The sequence below is a fragment of the Rhyacophila brunnea genome, unplaced genomic scaffold, assembly GCF_057557595.1.
Source record: "Rhyacophila brunnea isolate RB1 unplaced genomic scaffold, BYU_Rbru_1.0 scaffold_13, whole genome shotgun sequence".
NCBI lineage: Eukaryota > Metazoa > Arthropoda > Insecta > Trichoptera > Rhyacophilidae > Rhyacophila > Rhyacophila brunnea.
Window position 1 is genome coordinate 8,692,860 of NW_028232785.1, and position 14,175 is coordinate 8,707,034.

At 36.5% G+C, this 14,175-nt stretch overlaps 1 protein-coding gene across 1 annotated transcript; it reads left to right on the plus strand.

Annotated features, from left to right (window-relative positions):
- The first annotated feature begins 5,190 nt into the window (after positions 1–5,190).
- On the plus strand, positions 5,191–13,804 carry LOC147076357 (uncharacterized). Its single transcript, XM_085941246.1, has 5 exons — positions 5,191–5,450; positions 7,159–7,302; positions 9,485–9,634; positions 10,855–10,986; positions 11,866–13,804. The coding sequence occupies exons 1-5, from the start codon at positions 5,301–5,303 to the stop codon at positions 12,724–12,726; spliced, it is 1,437 nt and encodes a 478-aa protein (XP_085797372.1). The 5' UTR covers positions 5,191–5,300; the 3' UTR covers positions 12,727–13,804.
- The last annotated feature ends 371 nt before the right edge of the window (positions 13,805–14,175 follow it).

The following is a 14,175-nucleotide window of genomic DNA, read 5'->3' on the forward strand; positions in this document are numbered from 1 at the left end:
GGAAAGCTACCTTGAGCTTGTTAGGATCATCACTCCTGCCATTCAAAAAGAAAATACAAATATGCGTGAGTGCCGAGGAGAGGATCTTAATAACTCTGAGGTAAGCCATTTTTGCATCACTTACCTTATAAAAATTATGAAATAATCCTTTTGCCACCTCATGGGAGGTTGCCTACACTACTTTAGGTAGGTAGGTAATACATAGTCATATTATTTGAAAATAATGTTCAAATATGAATGCTTCATCTTAGATAGTTAGGTATATTGTTTTCAAATAATGTTTAATAAAATTAAGAAGGTTCAAAAATAAAAGCTTACTTGAACATAGTCATATTGTTTGAAAATAATGTCTAATAAAAATGTTCAAATATGAATGCTTCATTTAACATAGTTAGGTATATTGTTTTCAAAGAATGTTTAATAAAAATAAGAAGGTACAATAAAATGCTTAAATTAACACAGACATATTGTTTTAAAATAATGTTTAATAAAAATAAAAAGGTACAATAAAATGCTTAAATTAACAGTTATATTGTATAAAAAAAAATGATTTAATTTACTCCACTCCACCAGCACTACTCTGCTTCACAATATGTGTGTGCAGTTAATGGATCATCTCCTTGCATGCAATAATATGGCAACGGAGATGGTGTTTGGGCATTTGGCGGAGAAAACAAAGTTCGTGGAGTACAAATATCGTCAATCAACATTAATACTCTGCGCTTGAACAACTTCATCTCAGTATCATTCATTTCCTCGACTTCAGGCAACAGGCTCAAAAGAAACATTTTTTTACTGTTTGTTTCTTGTCCAGCATCAGAAGTCGTGGCTTTGGAGGTCTTTGCGTTTAAATATTTTATGAAGCTGTCGTCGACAGCACTTAGCTGTCTTCGTTTCCGAGCAAAGGTATTACTGCTTGGAGTTTCAGACTGCTCGTGCGACTGTTGGGAAAAAAGTTGTGTCTCATCTTCATGTACGGATGTTTCTTCACTTAAAATTTGTGTTAAATTTCCATGGGTTGTGGCCGTCACGGTTTTTACGAATGGGAGAGTGTATTGCATCGCATTTGCCAAATAATACTCTTTTTTTTGCTTTGTCCCCGATCCACTTGCGGCAGGTTTCATGTGACGGACGAAGACCGCACGGAGGTTTTTCCATTTTTCCTTGGACTCAATAGCTGAAACAATATATGAATACAATTATTAAAAATAATATTCTTTTGCAGGTATTTGGCAACAGGGTGTACATTTGTCGCGCTTTCGTTGTACTTCGCTAGAGGAGACAACACAATTGGAAGGATTGTGGCGGAAACTAAGAAAGTATTTTGGATCATGTTAAAAGAAGCATACATGCCCATCCCAAGCGAGGATCGATGGAAATCTATCGCTCAACGTTTTCATTCGCTGTGGAATCTACCAAACTGTGTGGGTGCCATTGATGGAAAACACATACGAATCGAAAAGTTTTCCAATTCTGGTTCAAGCCATTATAACTACAAATCATACCATTCTGTAATATTAATAGCATGTTGTGACGCAGATGGGCTGTACACAACCATTGAAACTGGCTATGCCGGAAGAAACAGCGATGGTGGCATATTTCGGGCCTCCGCTGTCGAAGCACTGGATCACAAATTAGGGGCTTAATATTCCATCGCCCTCCAAGCTACCTGACGATGATGGAGACAATGTGTTTCCCTATTATTTTGTAGGGGATGAAGCGTTTCCGTTGTCACTGTATTTAATGCGACCCTTCCCCCAACGAACGCTGGATAATATCAGACGAGTTTTTAATTATAGATTAAGCCGGGGAAGGAAAACTATCAAATGTACGTTTGGGATGATGGCGGAAAAATGGCAAGTATTGAATAGCCCAATACGATGTAGAGACCCAGAAAAAGTGAATGACATCATACAAGCTGTTTGCATCCTCCATAATTATGTCCGCAAAAGGCAAGGTGTTGAATACACTGCTACAAGAGTAACTAATGCAAATCAAGTAAACGCGATACCATCGCTTCAAAACAATATTGCAATAAACTGCTTAGTCGTCAGCATACGTTTTAAGAAATTATCTAGCTAACCATTTTGTTACTCCACGTGCATCACTGCCTTGGCAATGGAATTATTGTTTATAATGTGCACGATAATATAACATAATTTCATTTATTATTATTCTTGTTGGGTAAAGCCATTTATATGCTCTCTCTTGTATATTATAAATGTTTAATAAATAAATAAAATACATACGAATTTTGAACATACCTGTTAAATTCATTGCCTTTCCTACTTCATTCCAAGCCTTTTCCGTAATATCTCTACGGGAATATTGTGGTAGCCTGTAATTATACAGACAGGGGTGTCTCTCGACTTCTGCCACAAAATTTAAATTAAACGTCTGTTCGCTCATCTTGTACTTTTGAGTTTTGACGTCTCTGCTGGTTGTTTCGGTTTTTACGATATGACGCTAGCGGCTTTTACGAAGTGCTACCAATTTTGGTAAGAAAATATGATTTTTCACCGAAATCTAATGTTGTTGGTACCACTGTTTTACGGTGACTGGAAACTTCAGAGACCGCGCGACTAGCATGTCGCATCTCTTCACGACCGTTTTGAAGCTGAGAGATTCCGGTCTCGCCGTCAGCGAGCCGCCATTGAAATACATTAGCTAGAGACTGGCTGGAATTTTAGTTTCAGTTCCGACGGACATAAGTCGCGCCGTGGGAGGATGGCCTAAACTTGACTTCATGCCAGGGCTCGAAATGGACCGTAGCGCACCGGAGCGGCGTTTCGGTTCGTGAAATTGGTAAAATTACCGCTCCGTCTCGTAGAAAATCAATTCGACCGTCTGAGCTAGATAAGAGCTAATAGAAAATCTAACAAACTTATTTTTGTAAAATACACACACAATTTGATAACTTTACTAAGTAAGTATGTAAAATGAATATATTCAGAAAATTGTCGAGCGCTCCGGTTCGTAAAGTTTTCCATTTCGAGCGCTGCTTCAGGCTCCTTGAATAATTTATAGGTAGGTAGCATTTAAGTCTGCTACGGTTTATTGGTATTGTACGTAGGTACGGTTAAAAAACTAAAATATATTTTGTCAACATGTCAACGACAGGCCTGACATGAATGTGAGGTTGTTAAAACTAACTTATAGAAATACCAAAAAATATAGCTAAGTAGATAAATAGCTCTATTTTTTTTAATTTGAAACAGACTTAATTTTTTGAAGGCAGATAGTCAGGGTTAGATCCTTGAATCTATATGTCACGGACCGAATAAAGGTGATTTATGTTTTTCTTCAATCAAAGTTGTCAATTTATCAAATTAATTATTCATTAGGTACTAATTCCTAAATAATTACAAGATAAAAATAACTTTTTATGTACAACGTTTTTTAATTTTCTGTTGAATCATATAAACTTAACCAATTTAAACGATCAAAAAAATTTATACTTGATAAAAATAATACTGAAATGTCATATTGATTTCCATAGTAGGTAACGCACGTGAAGGTACGAGGGTGGGTCAATAATTCCTTAGAAAAAAGCATTAAAACAGGTTTTATTTTTGTATTTTTTTTTTATTTCTCAACATAATTTCCTTGGAGCTCAATACACTTGGTTAGACGTTTCTCAATTTTTTTTAAACCGTCAGAAAAATAAGTTTTCGGAAGGTCCTCAAAATAAGCATTTGTCCGATCGATGACTTCTTCATTTGAAAAAAAACGTTGTCCACTTAGCCATTTTTTTAAGTTTGGGAAAAGGAAAAAGTCACTGGGGGCTAAATCTGGCGAATACGGTGGGTGGTCGACCAATTCGAACTTCAATTCTTCAATTTTAGCCATTGATCGTAAACATGTGTGAACACGGGCATTGTCCTGATGAAAGAGGATTTTTTTCCTGTTTAAATGAGGCCGTTTTTCTTCAATTTTGTTTTTTAGCTGGTCCAATAAAGATGCATAATAATCCCCTGTTATTGTTTTTCCTTTTTCCAAATAGTCAACGAAAATAATTTCACGTGCATCCCAAAATACAGTAGCCATAACCTTACCAGCTGATTTTACGGTTTTCGCCTTCTTTGGACATGGTTTGCCTTCGCAATCCACTGCTTTGACTGTTCTTTCGTCTCGGGAGTATAGTGGTGTATCCATGTTTCATCTACAGTCACAAAGCGACGAAAAAATTCATCCGGATTGCGTTGCATGAGCGACAACAGGGCTTTAGAGGCCACCACCCTATTGCGTTTATTGTCGACTGTGAGCAAACGCGGCACCCATCTTGCAGAAATATTTTTCATGCCCAATTTGTCATGTAAAATAGAAATGACGCTACTTTTTGAGATCCCTGTAACCTCAATTATCTCACTCAACTTTAATCTTCGGTCACTTAACACCATATCGTGGATTTTATTGATCATTTCTGGTGTAGTCACCTCTACAGGACGTCCTGAGCGTGGTTCATCCTTTTTGATGTACGACCACGTTTAAATTCATTTAACCAGTTATAAATAGTTGCAAGTGAAGGAGCAGATATGCCGTGAACTAAATCCAACTCATTTTTTATTTCCTTTGCTGTTAACCCTTTTATATTAAAATGTTTAATAACAACTCTAAACTCAATTTTCTCCATTTTTCATTTTTCCATTTTCCACAAGCAAATTTTTTTTTTAAATGTACGAGAAACACACAACAACCCGACCAATCTGATTGAAACTTCGCAGCATACTGAATCGGTAGTGCCGCTGCATGAAAACAAACCGCTTGCAGTACTAGTCGCGCCACCTGTCGGCTTTTCTAAGGACTTATTGACCCACCCTCGTATATTAATAATTTAGTCGCTTAATTAACAGAAAATTAATTCAATTCTACGTAAAGATAACTAAAAGTATTAAAAAAATGCATTGGCATCGTGTTCATATATATTTTTAAAGTTTCAAATGTCTAGCTAGTCGGTAAGTTAGTTAAAAATCGATTGCAAGATCTGTACCGGATAAAGAACCACCGGACAAATACGAATACGAGCTAAGAAAAACGTTGTAATATAATAGATTTTTTTGTTTAGTATTAATAATTTGTAAAAATATATCTAACTCTAAAATAAAATATAAATCTATGTTAAATAATGAATGTCAATCACTAGCACTAGGTAATAATAGAAACATTTTGCCATTTGACTGGCAATACTCTACAGAATAATTGTTAATTGCAAACAGGATACACAAAAAGGTGTCGTGACGTGTTGTTTTTTTAGGAGCTACGTCGTCGATAGTGACACGTTTGCAAACTAATCACCTGAAATGGATATTAAACGCGAACCGAATGATGGCGAATCTGGCGAGGAAGATCAGAATTGGTTTGAACTAGCGATCAAAACATCGAACAGCCCGGAAGGCAGCCCTTATCCAACGAAGCAAAAGATCGTTGACGACGGCATTTGTACGTTTGAGGTTAGTTTGTCAGAACTTATTTCACGTGTGTTTTAGATCGTTAGATACATGCGTCGTGAAAGTATAATATCGAATTTGGTCAATATTTATTAATACTATCTATCGTTGGACAGACTCCGTATTGTATTCAACAACGGATAAGAAAAGAGTGTAATACATAACCTAACCTAACACGTAATAAAAGTTTGATAATTAAATCCACTCTACTATCCACTACTAAAGTACACTTTAAAGTAAACTTGTATGTAGAGTTTGTATATCTGGGATCGACCATCAGTGGAAAAGGCGGATGCGAAGCGGAAATAAGAAGGCGCACAAAGATTGCAAAAAATGCGATGACACGCCTTACCACTATATGGAAGGATCGGAGAATTTCGATTACCGCAAAAATGATGCTTGTTCAAACATTAGTGTTCTCGATATTTCTATACGGAGTTGAGTCGTGGACCCTGAAGGCAATGGAACGGAAGGCAATTGATGCCTTTGAGATGTGGTGTTGGCGCTGAATGCTTGCATTTATTGGACGGAGCACAGGACGAACCAGTCAATCATCCAGAGACTGAAGATAAAGGAACGGCCCTCGACAATTTGTCTGAGTAGAATTCTGCAGTTTTTTAGACATATTATCAGGCGCGGACCGGACAACCTAGAGAGACTGGTAGTTTTGGGTGGCCTCCAGGGAAGGCGAAGCAGAGGAAGAGCGTCTGCGCGCTGGAGCGACCAAGTGAAAGAGCTGACTGGGGGCACCATCCATTCTGCCCTGAGAGAAGCGGAAGATCGAGAAGGATGGAAAGAGAAATTCAAATGTGGTCACGATCCTCAGCCATGAGTGTACGGCTAAGGAGAATAATTAAATCCACGCTCGAAAATTAAACATTGTTCAGACTGACCCAGAAGACAGCCCGTTTCTCATTATTTTGTGTTCCCCCAATTATTGTTGTTAAATACTACTTTAGACAGGGAGACGGATGTAACCCTTTTTTCCGAATTAGGTTTTAAGGGATTATAACGTTGTTCACGACTAAATACAGGTGTCAAAAGGATGTAAGCTGCAAACGCTAGTTTCCCTAATTGTTATTAATATGTAAATACCTTAGCTATAATCCATAATTATAACATCCTCACCCATTATTAACTTAATGGAAAGAACTGGCGGCTCCCTTTTCATCTCGGTTAGTTTAGGCTCGTTACAGAGTCAAAGCGTGTCCGGTACACTTTTACGTCGGCCGCTACATTCTCACGCCGCCGACACACATGTTTTTATGACCGCAACCAGTTTTATGTTCTAATTTATGTCGCGAAATTATGCGTTGACACATTAGCTCTGGGCGTTCATAAACATAATACAAAGGGCCCTTTACTTGAATACAAAGGCCTCCTTATTATATACGAGAGCGACACCGGTGTCCCGCCTGAAACGGGGCTTATTGACCGCTGCCCTGTGAAAAGTTTTGCTATAAAACACATAACAATCACGTCACGTGACCACACGTGAGCCCTCGCTAAGCTCCCGCTACGAGCAACTGTGTGCAATGTGATAACATCGATTTTTATAAAAAAAACTAATTTTTTCTTACCTACTTGAAAACATTTTGATTTGTTTGAGCAATAGTATGAGATGGGGAAAGCCTTCATCCATCAGTGGACTTGCGTCGGTTGAAAATGACTGCGATGGTGTTAAATAATAATAATATGTTGATATTTTCAGATGCAGGCAACTAAAAGTAATATAAAATCAGAGATTGATAATGAAGGTGTAGATTTCAATGCGATGTTTATTGAAAAAACAATTCGCAAAGACGACGATTCGAAACCCGGTTGCTCATATGGACAAGACATGCGGATAGATCAGGTACGTTTTATGTTCAAGTACTATAAGATCCACCAGTGAGGACGCCACATGCTAACGTTTGACATTTAATCTCATACTTTTTAAACTGCAATGAGCTTTGTTCTAAATTCGAACACCTGACGATTTATGATGTTATATCTTGACCTACTTGTTGGGGTGCATTGCATTCATGGACCCCACAAGGGGGAGGGCTGACAGGGCTCTAGCCTGGGGGCCCGGCGTGGCAAGCCGACCAGTTAAATGAGAAAAACACCACAAATTTGTTCTAGTAGTATAAAAAGTCGCGCTATTTTCCTAAATGATTATTAACATTTAAAAATATGTGTGTGCGATATAATTTTATGTGATATTTTGATTGATATAATTTAATTGATAATTCACGCGTAGAATTTTGTTATATAATTATTTTATGTGTTTTCTGGCGAATATATGGCGAAGGGTTCCATGTTACTTGGGTACCACAAAATGTGGTCGCGATCAGTGCTTCATAATATGCTGAGTGCTGACAACTCAATAAATTAACTGGATTTATTTAAAAATCGGTAAAAATACACGGAATACCCTTAACCCTAGGGTTCCGTGGAAACCATTTGGGGAACATTGCTGTAAAAAATCACACTGGCCTTAACATTAGCGATAGGTAGGGGGGCCCGTCATAGATCCTAGCCTGGGGGCCCGCTTTAGGATGTGAGGGCCATGGTTGCATTTATAATTAAATTGCAGGTAAATGAGATCTGATGAATATCTAGCAATTGTACTTATTTTCTGGGTAATGCTATCGATTTTTAAAATAGTTACGTTCTAATTCGATGTAGTCCATTCTTCCATTCCAATGATTGGTGCCCTGGTTTGTGGAGTCTCCATAGAAGAGGAATGTACCGATGCTGAAAATAAGAACAGGGCACACAATGGGTAGACGACCCTCCACGTAACCTTGCAGTTTGGAATAGATTTTTTAAAAATTATTTCATGAAATCAGCCAATCAGGCGCCTGGCATTTACTAATACACTAATACGCAGTGCGTATTAAACAAAAATCTAGTCACTGTGTATAATTATTGCAAAGTTACGAGGATCATACTATAAAATATTTGATGCCCTTATGGGAAACAGCGATTCGCAGCTCTGCGTTGAATGTGATGTTCTGGAGGAAATTGTACATATAGCAGTACATTGCCCTAAATGTGAACGACACAGAGTATAGCTGGGAATTGCGGTTATCTTTGAGAACGTCGACGAATTGAAAGTGCCCTGGCGGTGGGTAAGATGGAAGAGATAGGCAAAATTCTAAAGTTCTTGAACAGAATAGGAGTGAGGACCTGGTCGGCGAACCCCTTCTAGAAGAGAAGAGGCGACATGACAGCGAGTCGCAGTCAAAGCCTCGGTAAAATCATTTTAAAAAAATCGATGTAATATTGATGAACCTAGGAATAGCTCGAAATAAAGAGATAAAGGATTGCAAATTAACTGAAATATTTGTAATTTAACGGGCTGGGTAACCGAAAAGGTGATATAACAATAACAGTCTTGAACATAGAGTCCCATTAAAATTTAGGTTTATTAAGTTATCTCTGTCTTTTAAATATTTTTAACTGATTCATAGTTATAATAGTTTTTTATATTTATTTTACAAACATCGATTTTTGTATAAAAAAAGAATGTAAATTACTTCATATGTAAATCATTTTGATATATTTGAGCATAGCCTCTACAAGGGGGGGGGCTGACAGGGCTCTAGCCTGGGGGCCCGGCGTGGCTAATCGACCACATCACAAATCCTCTCGAATAGTAAAAAAAATCTATTTATCTTCAATATTAATATTATTTAAAATTATGTGGTTCGATACAATTTTTGATTGTGTATCGATACTCGACAAATAATTCAAATAGATGGATTTAAATAAGTATACAAAAAACACTAAATATAGGTACCTACACATTAATTTTATCGCGTACACCATTTGCAAAACGCTACTCTAGAGCTTCAGACTGCCTTTATCTTTAGCGATAGGTAGGGGGGCCGTCAAAGATCCTAGCCTAGGGGCCTGCTTCAGGATGTAGGGGGCATGGATTTGAGAATTAGTGGGAGATGGGGGAAGCTTTCATCCATCAATGGATTTACCTCGGTTGAAGGTGATTGCGATAGTGTTATATAATAATATTTTCATGTTGATAATTTCAGAACCCTGCAACTAAAATTAATATAAAATCCGAGATTGATAATAAAGTTGTAGATATTAATGAGATGTTTGTTGAAAACACGATTTGCCAGGACAATGACGACCAATCGAAACCTGGATGCTCCTATGGACAACACATGCTGATAGATCAGGTACGTTTTAATGTATTTGGGCATTGCCGACTCAAGTAGAAAGCCGATACATTCACAACGACTGGTCGTACTTTTTCCGCTCCTTCCGTTGTTGTCTATGGATGACCTATCATTGTTCTATTATAGAGTGACCATACTGACGCGTCTGTCGTGTTCACACAGGGAATGGTTTGATTTGAATAGATGAGTTACATGATAAATAATACACTTGCATTAACACATCTACAATAATGTAATGCATTTGTCAATGCTATATATTTTTTGGAAATCGATATTACCACCGTTTTTGTGTGAAGGACTAGTCTGACTTTGACAGCTGATGAATAACAGGAATGTATATTATTTATAAATAACACTGATAGTTAATATATTTGATTTGAATTTTTTTTATAATTCAATTTGAAACGAGAAAGGGTGAATCAATATGTCCAGCAATCTGGGATCTGATTTTGACAGCTGAACAGTGGACCACTCGTTGCTTGTGCATGAAGATATGCTCAGGTTTTATTATTCTATAGATGGCGCTGATTTGGGGTATAATGTGTTGAGAGAAAATGTTGTATTTGTTTGGATATTTCGAGGAGAGAGTTTATTGATCGTTACAAGAATAAATACATACATTGATAAATATGACAGAGTAGGTAATGTTATAATTTTGGTTACGGCTCTACTCCTAATATTGACTATATTATTGAACTGAGAAAACTAACTATCGAGATGTTAATATAACCAAGAGACAGGGCTAGAGTGGTATGACGGTTGACTATGTCGAGTGACTGGACTCGAGATGAGTAGTGAGCCAAGTGATAGACTCAAGGTGAGTGACGAGTTATGGATTGTCTTTGGTATTTATACAAATGCAAGCCATCTTTACAATATACATTATAGCAATCACAATATACACTATTGATCTAGGTTTTTAGGAAGAAATGCTGACTTCGCTTCCGCTACTTTGTTTTGTTTTGACAACAAAACACATATTGAAGTATGTCACGCTAGTCACACTAGTCACACAAATCAAAACAAAACAATGTAGCGGAAGCGGAAGACTGCATTTCCTCCACCAAAACCTAGATCAATAGTGTATATTGTGATTGCGATAATGTGTATTGTAAAGATGGACTGCATTTATATAAATACCAAAGACAATCCATAACTCGTCACCCACCTTGAGTCTATCACTGAGTGGTATAATAGCTATATTATGTTAATATTTTCAGAACTTTGGAACTAAAAGTAATATAAAATCCGAGATTGATAATAAGATGTTCGTTGAAAATACAATGCACCAGTACGTTTATGACAATTCGAAAGCCGGATGCTCTTATGGAAATCACATACCAATCGATCAGGTACGTTATAATGTATAATTTTTTTTATTGTCTATTGGCTTTAAGTTATTATTATAAATTAACTGTTCACAATGTGACATTCATTCAAACGTATTTACGTTCCTTTCAAGGAAGGAAAACAGGTGGGTACCTATTGAGGGTAATTGTCAGTTATGTGCATTTATGTCGTTGTTGACTGCGCATTTTATTCAGTATAACACATGCTCATTGTGTATAACGCATGCTGCTCAGAAAATTGTAAAAGCATTGTGGGGCGACTTGCCTACGCACACGCGATAGAGCAAAATAATTTGAAATTTCTATTTGTTTCGTTCATATTTAAAAAAATACTGGATTCACTGTGATGTCTGCCATAACTTGATTTTATAATCACTCACATTCTTGACCCTTTCCAAGAAATCAAGGATATAAAAATGCTTTCGATAGAATATATGTTTTATTATATGTGTATTAGTTTATTATTTGCGAATGAGCGAATATTTATCAATCGTTTGCCATCTCCGCCCTTTAACTGGAGCATATGGACACTGCACGGTGCCTCCAAAAATCCATGTATTTTTGCATCATTCCAGGAAATACAAGTTTCTGTAGCTCCGCCGTACACAGTATATAGAGCAGTGGTTTCTAAACTTTATGTTACGACATCCCCTTTAAAAAATCTAATCTTGGCACCTCCCTTGTCTTTATTTAATAAAATAATACTGTCAATAAACAAATAAATGTCAAAAATATTTAAAAAAAAAAAATACGTTAGTGACAGAATATTAACAAGATTTAATATATTTGTAGTATTTTGTATTCTCTTTATGAGAATTATTGTCTTGTGTTGGTTGTGCTTTAAAAAATAAAACAAATTGTTTATTATTATTATTTTTATAGATTTCCACTCAGCGAGATATTACTGGGCGCCACATTAAGTGTGAGAGTTCCCTGCCTGTCGTGATTTTCGATAAAGTTATTGAAGGGAGTAATCTCACCAAGGACTCCAAGTCTGCATTCCACGATGAGAAAACACAGCATCCCGAGATAATTATAGATGAACTAAACATCAAACAAGAAATGCAGACAATGTATTTGCCGAAGGTGATTCGGATTAAACTGAGCAAAGTGATATATTATCCGCGTAATTTTGTTTGTAGTGTTTGTCACTCTATATTTGAATCTTCGAGTGCGCTAAAAAAACACAATGTTTCGTGTATGAATTCTTCAATTTTAGATCAAAATACAAATAAAAGTGCACGTACTGGGGAAGAACAATATCAATGCGATGTGTGTTCAAAAACATTTTCGTGGTTGTACAAATTAAAAAGGCATAAAATGATACATACTGGTGAAAAACCATTTGAATGCGAAGTATGTTCATCTAAATTCTCACAGCTCAGGTCTCTAAAAGTGCATAAAATGTCACATACTGGTGAAAAACCATATGAATGCGATTTATGTTCAAAAAAATTCTCGTGGTTGTTTAATTTAAAAACGCACAAACTGATACATACAGATGACAAGCCATTCCACTGCGATGTTTGCCCATCCAAATTCTCCAGATTAAACTATCTAAAAATGCATAAAATAACACATACTGGCGAAAAACCATATCAGTGCGAATTGTGCTCGTCTAAATTCTCACAGCTCAGGTCTCTAAAAGTGCATAAAATGACACATACTGGTGAAAAACCTCATCAATGCGATGTTTGCTCCTCTAAATTTTCTACGACGGATTCTTTAAAAAGCATAAATTGACACATACTGAAGAAAAACCATTCCAATGCGATTTATGTTCATCTAAATTTGCATTGCTCATGTATTTAAACGTGCATAAAATGACGCATGTTGTTGATAAACCATATCAATGCGATATTTGCTCGTCTAAATTCTCTACGACTTACTATTTAAAAAGGCATAAATTGACACATTCTGGTGAAAAGCCATTTCAATGCGACATCTGCCCAAAAAAATTCTCGCGTCTCCGCGATCAAAAAACGCATAAAATGACACATACTGGTGAAAAACCATTTGAATGTGAAGTATGCTCGACTAAATTCTCAGTGCTCAGCAATTTAAAAAAACATAAAATATTACACACTGGAGAAAAACCATATAAATGCGATATATGCCCGTCTAAATTTTCGCAGCGCGGTAATCTAAAGTCGCATAAAATGACTCATTCTGGTTACAAACCATTTCATTGCGATTTATGTAATTACTCTTGTTCAATGTTTTCTAATATGAAAGTACACAAAATGACACATTCTGGTGATAGACCGTTTAAATGTGATATGTGCAATTATTCATGTATTAGTTCTAGTAGAATGAAGTCGCATAAGTTGCGTCATAATATTGTTGAAAAGTCATTTTAATGTTATGAGTGTAATTACTCTTGTTCAGACTGTTCACTTGACATCATAGAAATTGAATTTCATTAATTCACTTATATACTGTTACACTCTCAAATGGTCCCCATTTGGAGAGGTCTCTGTGGATCTAGAAAAACCCGAATTGGTAGCAAGCTGACAAATAGTAAGGGTTGATTGCGAAAATAAATAATAGTAAATATTAATAAAGCTGGCAATGCTGTAAATCGCGGCCGTTTAAAAAATATCTGCAACGTCGCCATTGTAGACCGCTTTCAGCGGAAGAGGTCGCTGAAAGCACTGTCGAAAACGGTGCTTCTCGCTGAAAGCAAAATATAAAATGGCGGACAGAACGCTGCAGACAGCCAAATCGTAAACATATACATTTCGTCCTCCTTAAAAAAAAATATATATAAAATGTATTAACCTAGTATTACACTAAATAAATCACGTCGTTTCCAACCACAATTCCGGTGTGTTATTTATCCACCTCCAAGTCCCGAACCCAGACGAAAAAACATAAAAGAATAAAAGTGACAGCATCTTTTCACTTTCGTAAATGGAGGGAGATGACAATACATACATACTTCAGACAAGAAAATGTACAAAAACTCTTTCGGTTCTGCGATCTAAAAACGTATAAAATGACACATACTAGCCAAAAGAATAGCAATGCAAAGTGTACTTATCTAATTTCATACAGATCGGCTATTTATACCTGCATTAATAAATATTTGCAGTCACAGTTGATGGAAGCTTGGAAAAAAATATACTATATACATTCATTATCAGCTGGTTTCGTCACCACTATATTATATTAATCATACATAATACCTCA